Genomic DNA, 17,663 nt, shown 5'->3' on the forward strand with positions numbered 1-17,663 from the left:
GGACACTAATCTTTATCCTAAGGTAACTATAATCCAATTCTACATTGACTGGTCCATTTAGAGGTAGGTGATATATTTAGAATCCTCTTTTCTAAATGAATTCTTTAAAAGAACTTCACTTCTATTCATCTTTAATATCCACCCACCCTCACCTCTGTATTCTTCACTTTTAGAGTTAGAGTAGAAGTTGATCATTCATACTACCTTTGTAAAGCTGTGCATGGTAAGTGAGCTCACAGGATTATTTCTGTATTGAAGAGGTAGATTTTCACAGAAATACATATGCAGCATTGAACAGTGCTGTCTTTTCTATGAAAAAAATAAAGGGCTATTTTCTTATAGGCATATAGTAACTGGTAGTGGAACACTATAGGATTTCTACAAGAAGAGTTATGAAACTAGGAGTGCTTGCAAAAATTTTTTAGAAAAGTGGGACTTGGCCTGAGTTCTATTGAGAAATATATTCTGCAGAGGCAAGGGAAGAGAGAGAAGAATGTCTTAGGAGGAAAACCACATGAAAAAGCCTTGGAGTTTAGAATAAGTACATTGTCCTGGAGGCAGGGGGGAAACTACTGGTCTGGCTTGAGTGGAGGACGTATATTGAGGGATAATGGCTATTTAACATATTTATTTTCTATTTTTCCTACTTCTTCATACCTATTATATCTGCCGCCTCCTTCTTTAAGATTTCTAGTTACTTGGTCATTAGCTGTTCTTTTGGCCAAAGTCACCTCTCTTCACCCTGGATGCATTATAATCAGCTGTTCTATAAATACAAAGTTCTCAGAAAAAGAACACACCTCTCAACCTGCCTCCCTATATCTTTATTGTTCCCTGTTTCTTTGTCCTTTCATTGCTTGGCATTCAAATGAATGACCCAGTGCAGCCAAAAATTAATTAGTTAATTAAAAAAAAAAAGCCTGGAAATGAATTAAGTCGCTTCTTATATTCCATTGACAAGAACTAGTCACATCTAGAAGCAAGATGAGCAAGGTGGCTAGCAAATAGAGATCCTAGTTAGGCAGCTGTTTTCCACTGAAGAGGGGTCCTAGATTTTAGTAGACCACTGACCATATCTGTCATAGTCTGCCTATCTGCCACCAAATATCCCCTTCTTCCCTCACACAGAACATACTTTTGTCCTCTTCCAGGAAAATCACTTGAAGTTCCATCATTCAAGTTCTACTTGAATCTAGCTTGAAATTCAGGATCTTTGAGTGTTGGATAAGCCAGATCCAGATAGACTCCCTGTGCTCCAGTGACCTGTGAACCAAGACAAGTTACTTCTCCCCTCCCTCACCTTTTCACTCTACCTGAACCTCATTTCTGGTATGTTTTGTTAGAGCAGGGATAGGTTAACTGGAAAAAAATGGTGCTCTTATTTGCAAAAGGGAGAAATAGAGAATGAAGAGCAGTTACTAGTCTACAGCAATGATAAATGCTCCTGGGCAAGCTTTGTGAACCTAACAGGCAGGTGCCCGCTGCCCTGATAGTAGAGGAATGCCCTTTCTTAGACCTTACTCTCCATGGGCCCTGACTCTACCCTGCAGCTGGTTTTTCCATGTCCATTTATTATCCCACATGGCAGTGAGTTATCCTCTCTGCAATGGGTTTGGAGGATTTGATGTCTTGGGACTGCATAGTTTTCTAGCCCACTTCCTGTGGTTAAAAGTTTTGGGGCCTGAGAGCTATTTTATAGACTTAGGCTCTTAAAGGCCAGGTTCTTGATTTCTTAGGCAATATAGACTTAGGCAAGTATCAACTTCTCATTTATTTGCTTGCAGTCAGTTTAATGTTTCAGTAAATACACACAAAGTTGTTTTCTTCCCTCTAAATACAATTCTGAAGTCTGATTTATTTCTTTAGTTCTTATGCCTTTTAATGGCACTTGCCTTGAGGCCCTTTGAAGTAGGCTCAGATGGGAAGTAACCTCCTCAATCTGATTTTTGTCTTAGGATTTCGTTTCTCTGTTTAAAAGTTTTAATGGCCCTTTGTTCAAAGCTCAAAGCCTTTTTCTGGCTTAACCTTCTACATTTTGTGTCCACACGCAGTTGGCACGCACTTTTCCTGGCCCTGAGAGGCCCTCGATTACTAAAATCTTTCATTTCTGCTCTCAAACCAATCTCTCCTGAGCTCGTCATTCTTGAAATCCCTTGCTCAGTATAAGTAAAAGCCAACACACACTACATTTCTTGCCCTTTACAGCTATTTTCCTAGAGATAATAAGCTTGACAGTTATGTGGTCTATCTTCCCAGCTGTTGCAGGCCACAGTTTTATTTTGCTGCTGCATTATTGGATCTTAAATTTTCAATCCTCAAGTATCTATTCCCTTGCTTCCTGCTCCTGACTTACAGGCCAATGCATATTTAGGTCTATGTTAAGACCAGTACAGTAAGATACTGATTTCTGAATTGTTTGGGGTAATGCTATTTGCTCTAGAAATAAACCTACAAACTTCAGAAGGTTAATATAATAGAACTTTAGTTTTTATTCACATAATAGTTAATTTAGGGTGCCTCTAATCTGCGTACTATTTTTCCGTGCAGTGACCCCATTCTGTGCCTTCGCCTTACTCTAGAGCTTTGCTGTCCTCTTCACATGGTGGAAAATGAAGGAGAACCTGAAGAGGCATATCTCTTTCTTAAAAACCTTGGCCTGGAATTGACACATAACATTTTTACCTACACTCTGTTTGCCAAGAACTAATCAGATGGCCACACCTGGATGCAAGGATTGCTTCTCAGCAGTAATTCTGCTCTGGAGGAGGGCAAGATGAATTGTGATGGAAAGCTAATCATTTCTCTGTCACATCTAGAATGCCTTGTCCCTCTCCACTCCCAACTTCTCTCTTACCATTAGGAAAGATGATATGACTGAAACTCTATTATGTTAGAAATAAAAAATTAGCAAAACTAGAAACTATCTCTGCCTGAATTCATGGATATTTCATGATGATGAGGGAGATAGGTAATAATAAAATCACAAAAATCAATATATACTTGGAACTGTGATAAATGTCATGGGGGACCTGCATGCTAGCTTGGACTAGTTATATATTAGGAGGATTTGATCTGGTGAAGGAGAATGGAAAAAGGATCTTGAGGACTGGTGATTGCTCTTGAGCTGAAAGTGAATAAGAATTTACTGTGTGAAAAGGAGGGAAGGACATGTGCAAGGGAAAAGGGGAAGTAGCATTTATAAAGGTTCAATGGCTAGGCAACTAAAAGACCAGTGTTGCTAGGAGTGAAAGACATGGGTAGGTGCATGATATAAATTGAGGCTGGAGTAGTAGGTAGGGATCACATCTTTTTCGCCATGTTAGGAATTTTGATAGTTATCCTAGGTACAATGGGAAGCAAATGAAATTATTTTAAACAACAAGATGATACAGTTGGATTTGTACCTTGCGAATATTACTCTTGATTGTAGTATGGACTAGGAAAAGAATGGATAGTAATATACAAGTTAGTAGGCTATTGAATAGTCAATGTGAGAAATGATGATGGATTGGATTGGGGTGATAGTAATGGAGGTCGATTGCAGTGGAGATATTACACAGATATTTAGGATTAATGTTGACAGAAAAGTAGACTTGACAAATGGAAAAGATATACGATGTTCTCCTAGAGAAAGAGTGTCAATATCATAAAGATATTCTTCTATGTAGGGTAATTCAAAAATTAACAAAATCTCAATAAAAATATCTCGAGGCATTTTTTTTTTTTAATTTCAGGAACTAGGCAAAAATAGGCAGGAAAACTTTGAAAGCAGAGAGCATTGGAAGGGGCTTAGCCATGCAATGTTAAGAATGACTCTTATATTTCTAATTTTCACAACTCAGTGTTTGATGACACCATTTATTGGGATAGGAAACGTGCAAAGGCTAGTTTAAAGTTCACAGAACTCTAAATTCTGCTGCAAATTCCTGGTTATCTTGTTTAGATGCTGGAGAGTGTCTGACTATTCAGCTCAGAAACAGACCAGAGCTTAAAAATCAACCATGTGGCACTTGATGTATTCTGAAGGGGATTTAATTTTAAGAAGTCATTGAGCTTTTGTTTCTGGCAGGTCAGATGGGAATGAAAACAGACAGAAAGAAGGATAGAGATCTGAGGTAATGGAGGAGCATAGGACAGGAAATAAGAAATAGTGGGATAAAAGCCATTTCTCTCAATGGGATGTGAGGGTATCTAAACAAGACATAGTTTTACATTTTCACATTTTTAAAAATTTACCTTGGCCAGCAAATCTTTTACGGAAGCAATTCGTGGACTCAGAAATGTTTTGGAATTTTTGTTAGGCCAGTTAAGAAGTGCAGACCATTGCATGTGTAGGATTTTGCTCCTTTTTATTCTAATACATCTTTCACATGAACAGTTTTGTTCATATAAAAAACCGTCCAAAGTGGCCACTGTAATTCTAAAATATGCTTAGTGAAATTATGCTATTTGGAACAATAAGTGTAAAATTTTAAATTATAGTATAAATATATGTAAGATGATGGAAAGTTTGAATCTAACTTGGAGGGGGTATGGGCCTAACCTGAAACACAGGCATAAGAGTCTGGCAGTGTCGGTCAGTATGTTGCTTGTACACCTTATGTCTTGGGCCCCAACTTAGTGGTTGGTTTCTTAAATTGGAGACCTGATAAATCTGTAATTCTAGGAAGATGGAAGGTTTGGTAGTGATTTCTCTCAGAGGCGTTTTCTCCCATGACAAAAAAAAAAAAAGAAGACGAAACAGAGGAAAGTTTTTATGATATTCTGACAAGTGTCCCAGGGCAAAGTTTCTACTAAGGATTTTAAAATGGTGTAATGAGAACATCTGAACCTGTCAATCCTTAAGTCTGGCTCCAGGATAGCTTTAGTAGCTAATGCCTGTTACTTCTCTATGAACTTCCTCTTACAGACTCAGAGCAAAAAGTGACAAAGAGAGAGAGACATATTAGTATTGTTAGTAATAAGATAGATTTCCGCCTGGGTTACAAGTTTTCAAATTTGACCAGATAATGACAATGGCTCTGCATTCCTACAAGCCAAAGTAACTCAGCATTTGGGAGCTTTAACAAAAGGAGAGCAGAGTCCAGCTTCAACAGGAAGATTCACTTACAGCACCGTTGTAGTTAGAGAAACCACCAGGAGGGAGACCCAAGTGTCTCAGAGGAAAAAACTATTTCTATTTAAGTTGAGCGTCTTAGATGTGGCAGCCAGGAGGGTCTGTTTAGATCTTATTGGACTTCCAGGGTTGTCAACTGCCAACTCACCGAAGGACCACCATGATAACTGAATGATCTGTTAATACCAAGCAAAGCAGAGCTTATGATTATGCAGTAAGGGAGAGCACCACCTTTACAGTCTTCGTAGTATCTCCAAAAGGTTAACGGTAGATATTTATAGGGTTTTGGGGTCTGGGCTCCAGTAGTTTAAGGTAGGGCTTTTAATGAGGGAATCTAATTAGCAGAGTTGGTGATATAAAAGTCTAGGATGAATGGACACAGAGGTTAGAGTCTTAAAGCAAGTCTTGGTAAATAAACAGGTATTTGATAGGGAAGGGATTTGTCCTATTGAGTGATGTCTTGTCCTGAGAAGGGGACTGTTTGCCCAGATTAAGAATCTGGTGTTTTGAGAAGGGAGCTGATTGGTGATTGAGCAGCCTGCTGTTCAGGCAAATGATTTATGGGAAGGTCCTGAAGCAGATAGTGAAGCTATTTACTGGTTTAGAGCATTATTTTCCTGACAAGAATTTCCTGGAACTCATGGTAAGGTCGTGTTGAGGTGGGCGGGCCTCAGTTTTTGTTCTTTTAGCCAAGCCATGTGAATGTAAGTGGTCTCAGTTCTCACACGTCTTACTAAGGTTATATACACTTTTCCACTAATGTGTTAACACATTGGTAGATTTATTCCAAGAAACCTTATAGTTTTAGTTTCCATTGTAAGTGGTCTTTTATGTAAAATTACATTTTTATGTGTTTTACTGATGTATGGGTCTGCAGTACATTTTTGTATAACATTCTTGTCTCAGATATTCTTGAATTTTTTTAATAGAGGAAACCATATCCTCAACAATGAATCTTATTTCTGCCTTTCAAAGTATTTATTTGTCTTGACTTACTAGGATTTTCAGTACATTGTTAAGTAGGAGTGGTGATCAGGATGTGGCAGACATTTATTGCTCATTGGCTATTCATGTCCCCTCCCGTATTTTCAAGCCCTCTTGCAGGTGTATGGGGCCTAGTTCCAGCCAATGGACCATACATGTAAATTATGTGGATCCCTTCCAGGGTGTAGCATAGAAGAATTGACATCAACTCTCTCTTGTTATAGTGATAATGAGGTCTCATGTTCTAGATGGTACAACTATAAGTTGTTCAGCCTGTCTCATCAGCCCGGGTCCTTGGGCAATTTTGTGAAGTGTGATTCTCTTGCTAACCTATATTACCATAAAGCACAGGGAGAAATGAACCTTTATTATGTTAAGCCACTAATTTTCAAACTTAATTTGCTCTTGCAATGCAGCCTGATACGCTGCAGCATGAACTAATACTGTGTTGTCTTGATCCTGTCTTTGATAAGATCATGTCGAAGGTTTCACACCTATGAATGTCATTTGCAGTAGATTTTTGTTAGATATCCTCTAGCAAGTTAAGGAAGTTCCCTTTGAAATTCCTTGTTTGCAAGGTATGTATATGTTTTAATTACGAGTGGTTGTTGGATGTTATTGAATAATTTTTTCAGCATCTATTGAGTTGATAATGATTTTTCTATAGTGAATTAATAGATTTTCTATTGATAACCCATTCTTGTATTCTTTGAATGTACCCAGCTTAATCATGTTGTATTCTTTTTTTGAACATCACTAAATTTAATTTGTTAATATTTTACTTAAGATATTTTGTCACATATGGTCACTAGTAAGAGTGGTCTCTAATTACCTTTCTTCTGCTTTTCTTGAGTGGTTTGGTAGCAATGTTATGATCCCATCATAAAATTAATTGGGGGATATTTAATTTCTTCCTTGGGAACAGTTTGTCGGTTTGTTCCTTGGCTCTTTTTATTGGGTTGTTAGTAAATCAGATTGTTAGCGCATCTTCTGTGGAACTTTCCTCATAGGCATCCTGTGAGGCCTGGGCTGTGGGAATTTTCCATTTTTTTCTGCTGTGGATCTCTCATAGTTCACTGGCCTGGGACCCCTACCACTTAATAGCTGTTTGACTTTGCTTCAGTTTCCTCTCCTGTAAAACGTAGGTAATAAAAATACCACATAGGGTCGTTGTGAGGATTAAACAAGTTATTTATATAAGTGCATTGAACAGTGGTCTAAGAAGGGAGGAATTTCCCCCTACCCCCTAAAGATGGACACACTTAGGAATTACTTATCATTTTCATTGCATTATTTTGGAATTTCTTCTAAATTTTTCTTCCGTGTAAAGAAAGTACATCTTCCTTAAACCAAACCAGATAGTTGAGCATATGTATTTTTAAATTGATAAGGTAGGAATGGATCATTCCCTTCAGTAGGATTCAAAAGGAATGTTTTCAGCAAAATTGAGAAACTGATCTCAGTTGCCAATATCTGCTTCTCTCCTTTTTGAATCAGAACTGTGCTTCTTACTATCCTGAAAATAGTACCTCTACTGCACTTCTTTCCTATAGTCTTCATTCTCAACTACTTCCCAGCAAATTCCATTAGAGTTATTTTTATTTATTTCTTAAGTTTTATGTCCCATGACAAAGGAGAAACTTTAAAGCATGGTGTGTAGTACCAGGCACTAAATGGGCTTTCAACAAATATTTGTTGGATAAGTGAATTTCCTGGTTCCTATTTATACTTAGTGGTTCTCTATTCCATTAATTTGACCTTGAAGTTCCTATAAATATAAAATTTTCATGGGCATAAGTATTATTTAACTTATGAACTTATTGTGTAAACAACTTTTCAGGAACCTTATTTCATAAGTATGGTATAACCAAACCATTATGTATCACATATTTGAAAAGTATGTCATTTAATTACATTACATTTATATAATTACAATGAATTTGGTGTATGAAATTTTCTTTTCTACCTGTAACAATTTCAGATTGGTTTAAAAATATTAGATTTTATCTTGATACTTTGCAACATTTGCAATATTGGAATTATTACATTTCTGAGGTCTTAGAAATGGCATTTAAAGAACTATTTCTGTAAATGTAAAACAAAAAAAAACTGTTTATGCTGAAATATGAAGGTTGCTGTAAACAGAGGAAATAAATACTGTTGTCTTTCATAACTCGAGCCCTCTGCTTTGTGTTTGTACTAATTTTGCTACTATTTTCTGTAGCAAACCTGTAAGATAATTTCCCCAGTTTATAGAGAAGGAAATAAAAACTTAGAGTACATGATTTGCTCAGGGTCGCATAACAAGCAGGGATTTGAACCCTGTTCTTTGAACACTCCAAGGCAGGGTTCTTGAGGAGTCATCCAAGAAATGTAACTCTTCTGTTACGAGCCAAAGAGATAACATTCCATTTGGTTTTAGGACGTGAATAAGCTATCTATGGAAAACTCACAAGAGCTACGAAAACGTTTTCTTAAGCTGAGTTTTACGGTTGAAAATTTGAAGTAGATTCTTATCAAAGACTTACCCCCTTATTATACCTTCCGTTCCCCATTTAGATAAATAATTTTCCAAAACAAATATTTATTCTAATTCCATGGAAGGAATACATCCCAGCTGTGTCCCCACTGCACAATTACTTATTGTATATCTATTTAGTTCTAATTTCCTTCCTCATTGTTTTATCATTACTTGTTTTTTCATGTCTCTCATTCTGGATTGTAATATCTTTGAGGTCTCCTGTTATATTTACCTGTGACTACTGTCTCCTACCTTGTTCAGTATTTGATACATAGAAGATGCTTAGTAAATGTCAGATAGTATTGAGTTGCAGCGTTCAAGGTTCTCTACAGTGTGCCCCTCTCCACCTCTGTGATATTCTCTCTGATTACTTTCCTACAGAACTAGCCAAGTGACTGTACTCATTGTTTATCTTTCCTTGTGCCTTTTCCTCTACTTGGAATGCCCTATCTCCCCCTTTTCTCTACTTATGGCCTTGATTCCAATCCACCTCCTCCATGAGACCTCCGCCATTTAGACCATTAGAAGTCTATAAATGTCCTTCTGCAGATATTGTCGTTAAGATGTATTTGCCACCTAGCATATCTCACTGTCAGTTTTCTTTGTGTTAATACTCTGTATCATCTGGTTTGTGATTTCAAATCCCTGTACCTCTCTAGATCTGTGTGTTAGCTAACATGTTGTTCAAGAGATTCTCCGTGAATATTCTGATAAAGAGAAAAAAAGTCAGTTGTAGTCACCTAGAAGAGGCTTTATTTAAAGTGTTGCTGACTAGTTTGTGGAGAAATTTTAGTAAACAAAAAATGAAATGGTCTGCCAGCCAGCATGACTCAAATGGCATTGAAATTAATGAAGAGAAAATAATCTCTCTACTATAAGCCAAGTGACTCATATTTGGATATAATTCTAGAAACAGCATTATAGCACTTTTTTTTCTTTTCTATCAGTTTCTTAATATATACACTTGTATTTATTGGTCATGGACCTTTTTGATCTTGTTTTTGACATTCACCGTGTTTTTACTTTGTCTCTGTGAACAGCTAACAATAGAGCACTTTTCAGTTTTTTCTTTTATTCAATCTGGATCACATATTTCTTGGTCAGTTATTTGGGACTGTAACTGAGTCATTTGAATTACATGCTGTTTGGTTCTGGGATGAAAGCTTGATTCTCTCAGCTGACTGCTGGCTCACCATATGTTGCTGTAATTCTGGAAAGCAGTGAAAATTGTGGTAGGGTTGAAGTAAGAAGCCATGTTGGAGTGGTGTCTTAATAATAAAGGACTTATATTTGTTGTATAACTAATTCACACACCTAGGCATTCTGCAAGATACTTTAAATAAATGACGGAAGATCTATAAGGTAGCTGTTATTAACCCTGTTTTACATACAAGTGAAATGAGTCTGAGAAAGATTAAAGGTCATATTGACCTTCTTAAAAGGTCAAATATTTCGTTGATAGTAACTGCTAGGACATAAGCTCATAAAGGCAGGGATTTCGTTGTGTTCACTGTTGTAATCCCAACATTTAACATGGTGACTGGAAGTTAAGTATTTGTTAAATAAATTCAGTTCCTCTCTCTCATTTTCTCTTTTTTTTTTTTTTGTGGTGTTTTTGTTCTTTTAATTAATGTTGCTGGTTCATAATATCCCCCGTGATGTATCTCATTAGTTCAGGAAAGTTTTTCTTCTATTTTGTCTTTCAATAATTTTTCTACTCTGAGAATTTTTAACTCTTTCACTATATTTTGGGAAAGTTCAAAACTATGCGCGTTACGTTGTCAATTTGATAAAGCCAGTGCCAATTCTACTTTTTCCTATGTCTAATGCCATTTAAATGATATTATATAGTTATTAATTTTTTCAGTTCTTTCATTTGATCTGACAGGTCCCCTAAATTTTCAATCAACCATCTCAGTTTTCTTTTCTTTTCATTGATAGAATTGACATTTTCTCGAATTTATTTAAGATTTCAAGACGGCAGAATTCTAAACTTTATGTCGTCCATAAATAGCTTGCTCTGGAGTGAATAAAGAGATGGACCATACTTGGTGTTGCGGAAATATGAATTATGGATTTTTAGCTTAGGTCTAAGATAATGATGAAGTCTGGAATAGCAGAGGTAAGAGCATGGTGGAGATAAAAATTTTTAATTTACTGAGTTTTGGTTACATGTGGAAAATCCAAATAGAGCTGCCTTACAGAGAAATGGGTATCCAGATCTGGATTTCCAGAGATAAATCTTGGAAAGCTAAGTCTTGTCCATAGATAAGTGTTTCAAAGATTACTGTACACTTGATAATAGAAGCAAAGGAAATCAACCAAAGAGAAGGTACATGAGACAGGGGCAGAAAGTATAACATTGGAGAGCAGCCACTGATTTCAGTGATGAGATGAAGGATGAAGAATGTCCACTGGACCATGAAAAGAGGTGACTAAGGAAACAGAGGAGGAGAAATTCAGGAGAGAAGACCTAAAAGAGGACTGACCAGTGACAAATGCTGCAGAGGCCAAGTAGTATGAGAACTGGGAGGAAAAGACAGGATTTATAAAATAAGTTGTGGAAGAGTAGGTTTTGATGAAACATTATAAGTACAGGAGAGGTAGAAAAATAGCAATATGTTTAGTCTGCACCTTCAATGAGTTTTTTTAATGTACAAAAGAAGAGAGATAAAAATGGGAGAGATCAGGCATGAATTGCATTAAAAGTTGGGAGCCAGTTGAACTGAAGAAGCTGGAAATACAGATAGCATGCTAATAATTAATGGAGGGAAGTTCAAAGGATGTGAAAAAGAATGGGGATAAAGCACAGATGGAGGTAGGTGTTATTCTTGGATCGAAGAAACTTCTGAGATTAGATAGAAGGGAGCATACATGTGTGGACTCAGAAGATTCACAGGAGAGCAGAGGTAGCATGTTAGAAACATCTGTGTGAGAGTGTGTCAGAGGATTTAAAGAACATTATGGGAAGGATGTATTAATTCCAATGAGGATGCTGGCATTAGAGAATGTCAAAGTAATTTGAGTGTCCATATCATACTGACAATAATGAATTCATAATAAAACTAACCAATCTATATGGTTAATTTAATTTTTTTTTTTAGAAGCATTTAGTGTCTTGGGTACATTGGCATAGTATTTGCAGGGAATATATGTCAGAGAAGAGATAAGAAAGCTGGGTCAATACAAAAGATGGTTTGAAGTCTACCCTAATCAGGACCTAGGATGGTTAGGTTTACCAGATAACTGCCATATCTCTGGGGCCTCTAGTGAAAACGCAGCCATGAGTCACCATCTTTTGAGTTACGTCAACACTATCATCCAGACACCATTGGGTCAGGAATAGGAACCCAAAGGCAACCAACAAAGGATGGGGCTATGAGATGTGCCTGGTATGAAAAGTCTGCCCAAGGGTGATGTTTTTGTGTGTTACAACACAACTAATCCACTTTCTCTATGATATGTACATGATATAGTAGGGATGTGCATTATAAAACAATACTTGAACTAAGGGATAAAATCGTAAGATAAAAATGTAACAGAAAGAACGTTGGTGGATTGGAAGCATAAAGAAAATAAATGTAAGCAAAAGGGCAAGTTAAATTTTAAAATTTTACCTAGCATAGCTTAATTCTAATTTTTTTTTAAATGGCAGTTCTTTTTTTTTTTTTAAGAGCAGTTTTATATTTACATAAAAAACACAAAGATAGTACAGAGAGTTCTCATATACTCCATACCCAGTTTCTCATATTATTATCATCTTATTTAGTATGGTACATTTGTTATAATTGATGGATCAATATAGATATATTATTATTAACTAAAGTCCTTAATTTACTCAAATTTCCTTGGTATTTACCTAATTTTTTTTTAGCATCTTTATTGGAGTATAATTCTTTACAATGGTGTGTTAGTTTCTGCTTTATAACAAAGTGAATCAGTTATACATATACATATATCCCCATATCTCTTCCCTCTTGCATCTCCCTCCCTCCCACCCTCCCTATCCCACCCCTCTAGGTGGTCACAAAGCACCGAGCTGATCTCCCTGTGCTATGCAGCTGATTCCCACTAGCTATCTATTTTACGTTTCGTAGTGTATATATGTCCATGCCACTCTCTCACTTTGTCCCAGCTTACCCTCCCCCCTCCCCATATCCTCAAGTCCATTCTCTAGTAGGTCTGCGTCTTTATTCCCATCTTGGCCCTAGGTTCTTCATCTTGGCCCTAGGTTGACCATTTCTTTTTGTTTCTGTTTTTTAGATTCTGTACATATGTGTTAGCATACGGTATTTGTTTTTCTCTTTCTGACTTACTTCACTCTGTATGACAGACTCTAGGTCCATCCACCTCACTACAAATAACTCAATTTTGTTTATTTTCATGGCTGAGTAATATTCCATTATATATATGTGCCACATCTTCTTTATCCATTAATCTGTCGATGGACACTTAGGTTGCTTCCATGTCCTGGCTATTGTAAATAGAGCTGCAATGAACATTGTGGTACATGACTTTTTGAATTACGGCTTTCTCAGTGTATATGCCCAGTAGTGGGTCGTATGGTAGTTCTATTTTTAGTTTTTTAAGGAACCTCCATGCTGTTCTCCATAGTTGCTGTATCAATTTATATTCCCACCAACAGTGCAAGAGGGTTCCCTTTTCTCCACACCCTCCCCAGCATTTATTGTTTGTAGATTTTTTGATGATGGCCATTCTGACCAGTGTGAGATGATATCTCATTGTAGTTTTGATTTGCATTTCTCTAATGATTAATGATGTTGAGCATTCTTTCATGTGTTAGTTGGCAATCTGTATATCTTCTTTGGAGAAATGTCCAGGTCTTCTGCCCATTTTTGGATTGGGTTGTTTCTTTTTTTGATATTGAGCTGCATGAGCTGCTTGTAAATTTTGGAGATTAATCTTTTGTCAGTTGCTTCATTTGCAAATATTTCTTCCCATTCTGAGGGTTGTCTTTTTGTCTTGTTTATGGTTTCCTTTGCTGTGCAAAAGCTTTGACGTTTCATTAGATCCCATTTGTTTATTTTCGTTTTTATTTCCATTTCTCTAGGAGGTGGGTCAAAAAGGATCTTGCTGTGATTTATGTCATAGAGTGTTCTGCCTATGTTTACCTCTAAGAGTTTGATAGTGTCTGGCCTTACATTTAGGTCTCTCTCATTCTCTCGAACTTAACTCCAGATTATCACTCCCGTCATTCCACCAAAGCTGCTCTTTTTTTAAAATTATTTTAATTTATTTTTGGCTGTGTTGGGTCTTTGTTGCTGCACACAGGCTTTCTCTAGTTGTGGCAAGCCGGGGCTGCTCTTCGCTGTGGTGCATGGGCTTCTCATTGCGGTGGCTTCTCTTGTTGCAGAGCATGGGCTCTAGGTGCATGGGCTTTGGTAATTGTGGCACATGGGCTCAGTATTTGTGGCTCACATGCTCAGTAGTTGTGGCACATGGGCTTAGTTGCTCCACGGCATGTGGGCTCTTCCTGTTCCAGGGCTCAAACCCATGTCCCCTGCATTGGCAGGCGGACTCTTAACCACTGTGCTACCAGGGAAGCCCCCATCAAAGCTACTCTTATTAATATTATTTATGACCCCCCCCCGCTAAAATCCAGAAGTTCATTCCTAGCCTTTTCTGCCTTGACCTGTCAGCAGTACTTGACCGAGCTAGTTACTCCTCCTCCTTGAAATACATTATTTAATTGACTTCCAGAATAACACATTCTCCTTTTTCTTCCACTTCTTCCCTGGCCATTCCTCAGTTTGTTTCCTTCTCATCTTCCCAGCCTCTAAACAGTGGAGTCTTCCCAGGGCTCAGTTTTCAGGTGTTTCCTATTTATGCTCACTTCCTTGGTTATATCACCTAGTGCCATACTTTTAAATGCCATTTAGACTCTGGAAATTACCAGCTTGTACATTTACCCTGGACTCTTCTCCTGAACCTCTGCTTTAATAGTTTGTTTGATGAATAGATGTGTGAAGCTCAACATGTCCAAAACCAGACTCCTAATATCTTACTCTTCCGCCTGTCCATTTGGAAGGGTATAGCTAATTCATACAAACTCAACTCTTCCAGTTGATTTCACCAGAAAACTTTGATGTTATCCTTGGTAGTCTGTGCAAATCCTGTTGGCTGTATCTTCCAGATGACTTCTGAATCTGATCACTTTTTGCCTCCACTGCTATCACTCAGAATCAAGCCAGCGTTCTTTCCATACTTTGTTGTAATAGTTTCTTAACTGATTTCCTTGCCTTTGCCCTTGGGCCCACTATAGACTGTTCTCGACACAGTAGCCGAGGAGATCTTACTTACAAAAAAATAAAAAGAGCTTATTTTTCCTCTGTTTAGAATAGAAGACTAAATCCTTAAAATTTACCTTATTTACTTTATTTCCTACTATTCTGTCCAGCCCTGTTGGCTTCCTTGCTATTTCTAACTATCAGGCATGCACCCTACCCCATCCACAGGATCTTTGTGTTTATTTTTCTCTCTTTCTGGAATGTTCTTCTCACAAATGTCCCCCTGACTTAGGTCTTATGGTCTTCACTAGGGTCTTCAGGCCTTTACTCCCTAGATCTTTACTAGGACAGTCTTCTCTGTGAGGTCCCAATTGGCTACTGTATTTAGAATTACAGCTCCTGCCCTACATACCCCTGCCACTCCACCCAGCAGCACTTCTTATCGCCTTTATTTTCTTCCCATGGTATTTACCATCCTTCCAGATACTGTATATTTTACCTATTTATTTTGGGCGGGCAGGTGTGTGTGTGTGTGTGTGTGTGTTTTAACATCTTTATTGGAGTATAATTGCTTTACAATGGTGTGTTAGTTTCTGCTGTATAACAAAGTGAATCAGCTATACATATACATGTATCCCCATATCTCCTCCCTCTTGCGTCTCCTTCCCACCCTCCCTATCCCACCCCTCTAGGTGGTCACAAAGCACTGAGCTGATCTCCCTGTGCTATGCGGCTGCTTTCCACTAGCTAGCTATTTTACATTTGGTAGTATTTATAAGTCCATGCCACTCTCTCACTTCGTCCCAGCTTAACCTTCCCCCTCCCTGTGTCCTCAATTGAGTCCATTCTCTACTTCTGCGTCTTTATTCCTGTCCTGCCCCTAGGTTCTTCAGAACTATGTTTTTTTGTGGGGTTTTTTTGGTTTTTTTTTTAGATTCCATATATATGTGTTAGCATACGGTATTTGTTTTTCTCTTTCTGACTTACTTCACTCTGTATGACAGACTCCAGGTGTGTGTTTTTAAATCTCTCTCTCCTTACTAGAATGTAAATTTTACTAGAATATAAGTTCTACAAGGGTAGGAATTTATTCATTTATCTACCCTGATTTATTATGAAGCAATGAATGAGTATGAGGACTAGAATTCTGTTTTGTTTGGCCTCATAGATAAACTAGACTATCATTAGTTCATGTGTATTTGTCCTTTGTTTTATATATACATCCCTACCTTTACCCTATTCCTACTCAAAAGCCATTGGAATTGATAAAGTTCTGTAGATTTTGGACATGTGGAATGAATAATCATATGTATTTAATGTCTAGTCATGCAGTGGTAGTAATGACTGCTACATTTTGAAATTTACCTTCAAATATAGCTGTGGCATTATATTTGATTTTTTTACTTTTACAAAGGGTATGTGTGTGTGTGTGTGTGTGTGTGTGTGTGTGTGTATAATGTCACTATATATATCCTGTGTGTGTGTATATATATATATACATGTATATATATGTGTATCTATATATATACACATATATATATGTATATATATAAAAAATTTTTAAACAGGTCATCAGAACACCTCATGGGAGAGACTTCGATGACTCTTTGGAAAGATGTGATGACTATTTGAGTTCAAGGTCACGTAGCAAGCCCCAGCATTCATCCAGGACCTCACTCGTTCATTCAGCACCCTCTACAATGCCGAAGCATTCTCCAAGCCCTGTGTTAAATCGTGCTTCTCTCAGGGAAAGGTAATGCTTGGTCTCTATTTCTGTACTAAATTTTTGAATAATCATCATTAGAAAAGAGCAGGCAGGGCTTCCCTGGTGGCGCAGTGGTTGAGAGTCCGCCTGCCGATGCAGGGGACACGGGTTTGTGCCCCGGTCCGGGAAGATCCCACGTGCCGCGGAGCGGCTGGGCCCGTGAGCCATGGCCGCTGAGCCTGCGCGTCCGGAGTCTGTGCTCCGCAACGGGAGAGGCCACAACAGTGAGAGGCCCGCGTGCCGCAAAAAAAAAAAAAGAAAAGAAAAGAGCAGACAGTAATTATGTATGTGATGTGATTATTCGTAACGGGATAATCTGATTTTAAGAGACTTACTTTAAATTGTTTTTGTTTAGATCATATTGCATATTATACAATGCTAGATACTCCTCCCCAGCCCAGTTCTCTCAAAGTGAGTTTATTAACTATTAGTGAGTTTATTAATTAGGGTCACTTTAACCCTAATTAAATTTTGTAGTTCCCAAGTGAAAAATAGAGTATATGATAGTTTGTTTTTAGTAGATTCATAGGGATTTAGTATTATAGTCATGGCTTATGTATAAAAATAGCATAGGTTATATTTTCCTTTTAGTGATAATGATGATACTATATATTATTGGTACATGGCGCCTATTTTCCTCAAATTACCTACCCTCAACTTGCCAAGAGAATCGTCTGTCTATCTTAACCTTATGTAAAGATTCTAGTTCTCCCTCTAAAAATGCTTTGGCAAACAAAGTTAGATACTTGTTATAATTTGAATGTGAAAGAAAGAATTCTTCTTCATCTGTTTTTGTTGTTGTTGAATCCAAATTGGAAATTCCTTGCCTCCCTCTTGGTAACATAGAAAACAAGAGTTGTCATAAATTAAAAAACAAAACCAAAAACCCAACCCTGGGTATTTAAGAAATTTTATAGAAATTTGAAAACCTAAGAGATATGCCGTCAACACATAGAAATAAAACCTATCTTTACAAATGGTATCAAAAAGCTAAAGTACCACACCAAATTCCTGCAGCGTACTTAGGGC

The 17,663-nt window shown here is 37.4% G+C and overlaps 1 protein-coding gene across 2 annotated transcripts in view; it reads left to right on the forward strand.

Annotated features, from left to right (window-relative positions):
* SPATA6 (spermatogenesis associated 6) overlaps nucleotides 1-17,663 on the forward strand; it is a 154,003-nt gene that overhangs the window by 79,878 nt on the left and 56,462 nt on the right. For both annotated transcript variants that reach the window (XM_027108605.1, XM_027108604.1), the window contains exon 10: nucleotides 16,438-16,622. In XM_027108605.1, coding sequence (XP_026964406.1) covers nucleotides 16,438-16,622 — 185 coding nt within the window. The remainder of the gene's footprint in view (nucleotides 1-16,437; nucleotides 16,623-17,663) is intronic.

The sequence above is a fragment of the Aethalodelphis obliquidens genome, unplaced genomic scaffold, assembly GCF_003676395.1.
Source record: "Aethalodelphis obliquidens isolate GAN/ISIS:26980383/991018 unplaced genomic scaffold, ASM367639v1 scaffold9, whole genome shotgun sequence".
In the NCBI taxonomy this organism is placed as follows: Eukaryota; Metazoa; Chordata; class Mammalia; order Artiodactyla; family Delphinidae; genus Aethalodelphis; species Aethalodelphis obliquidens.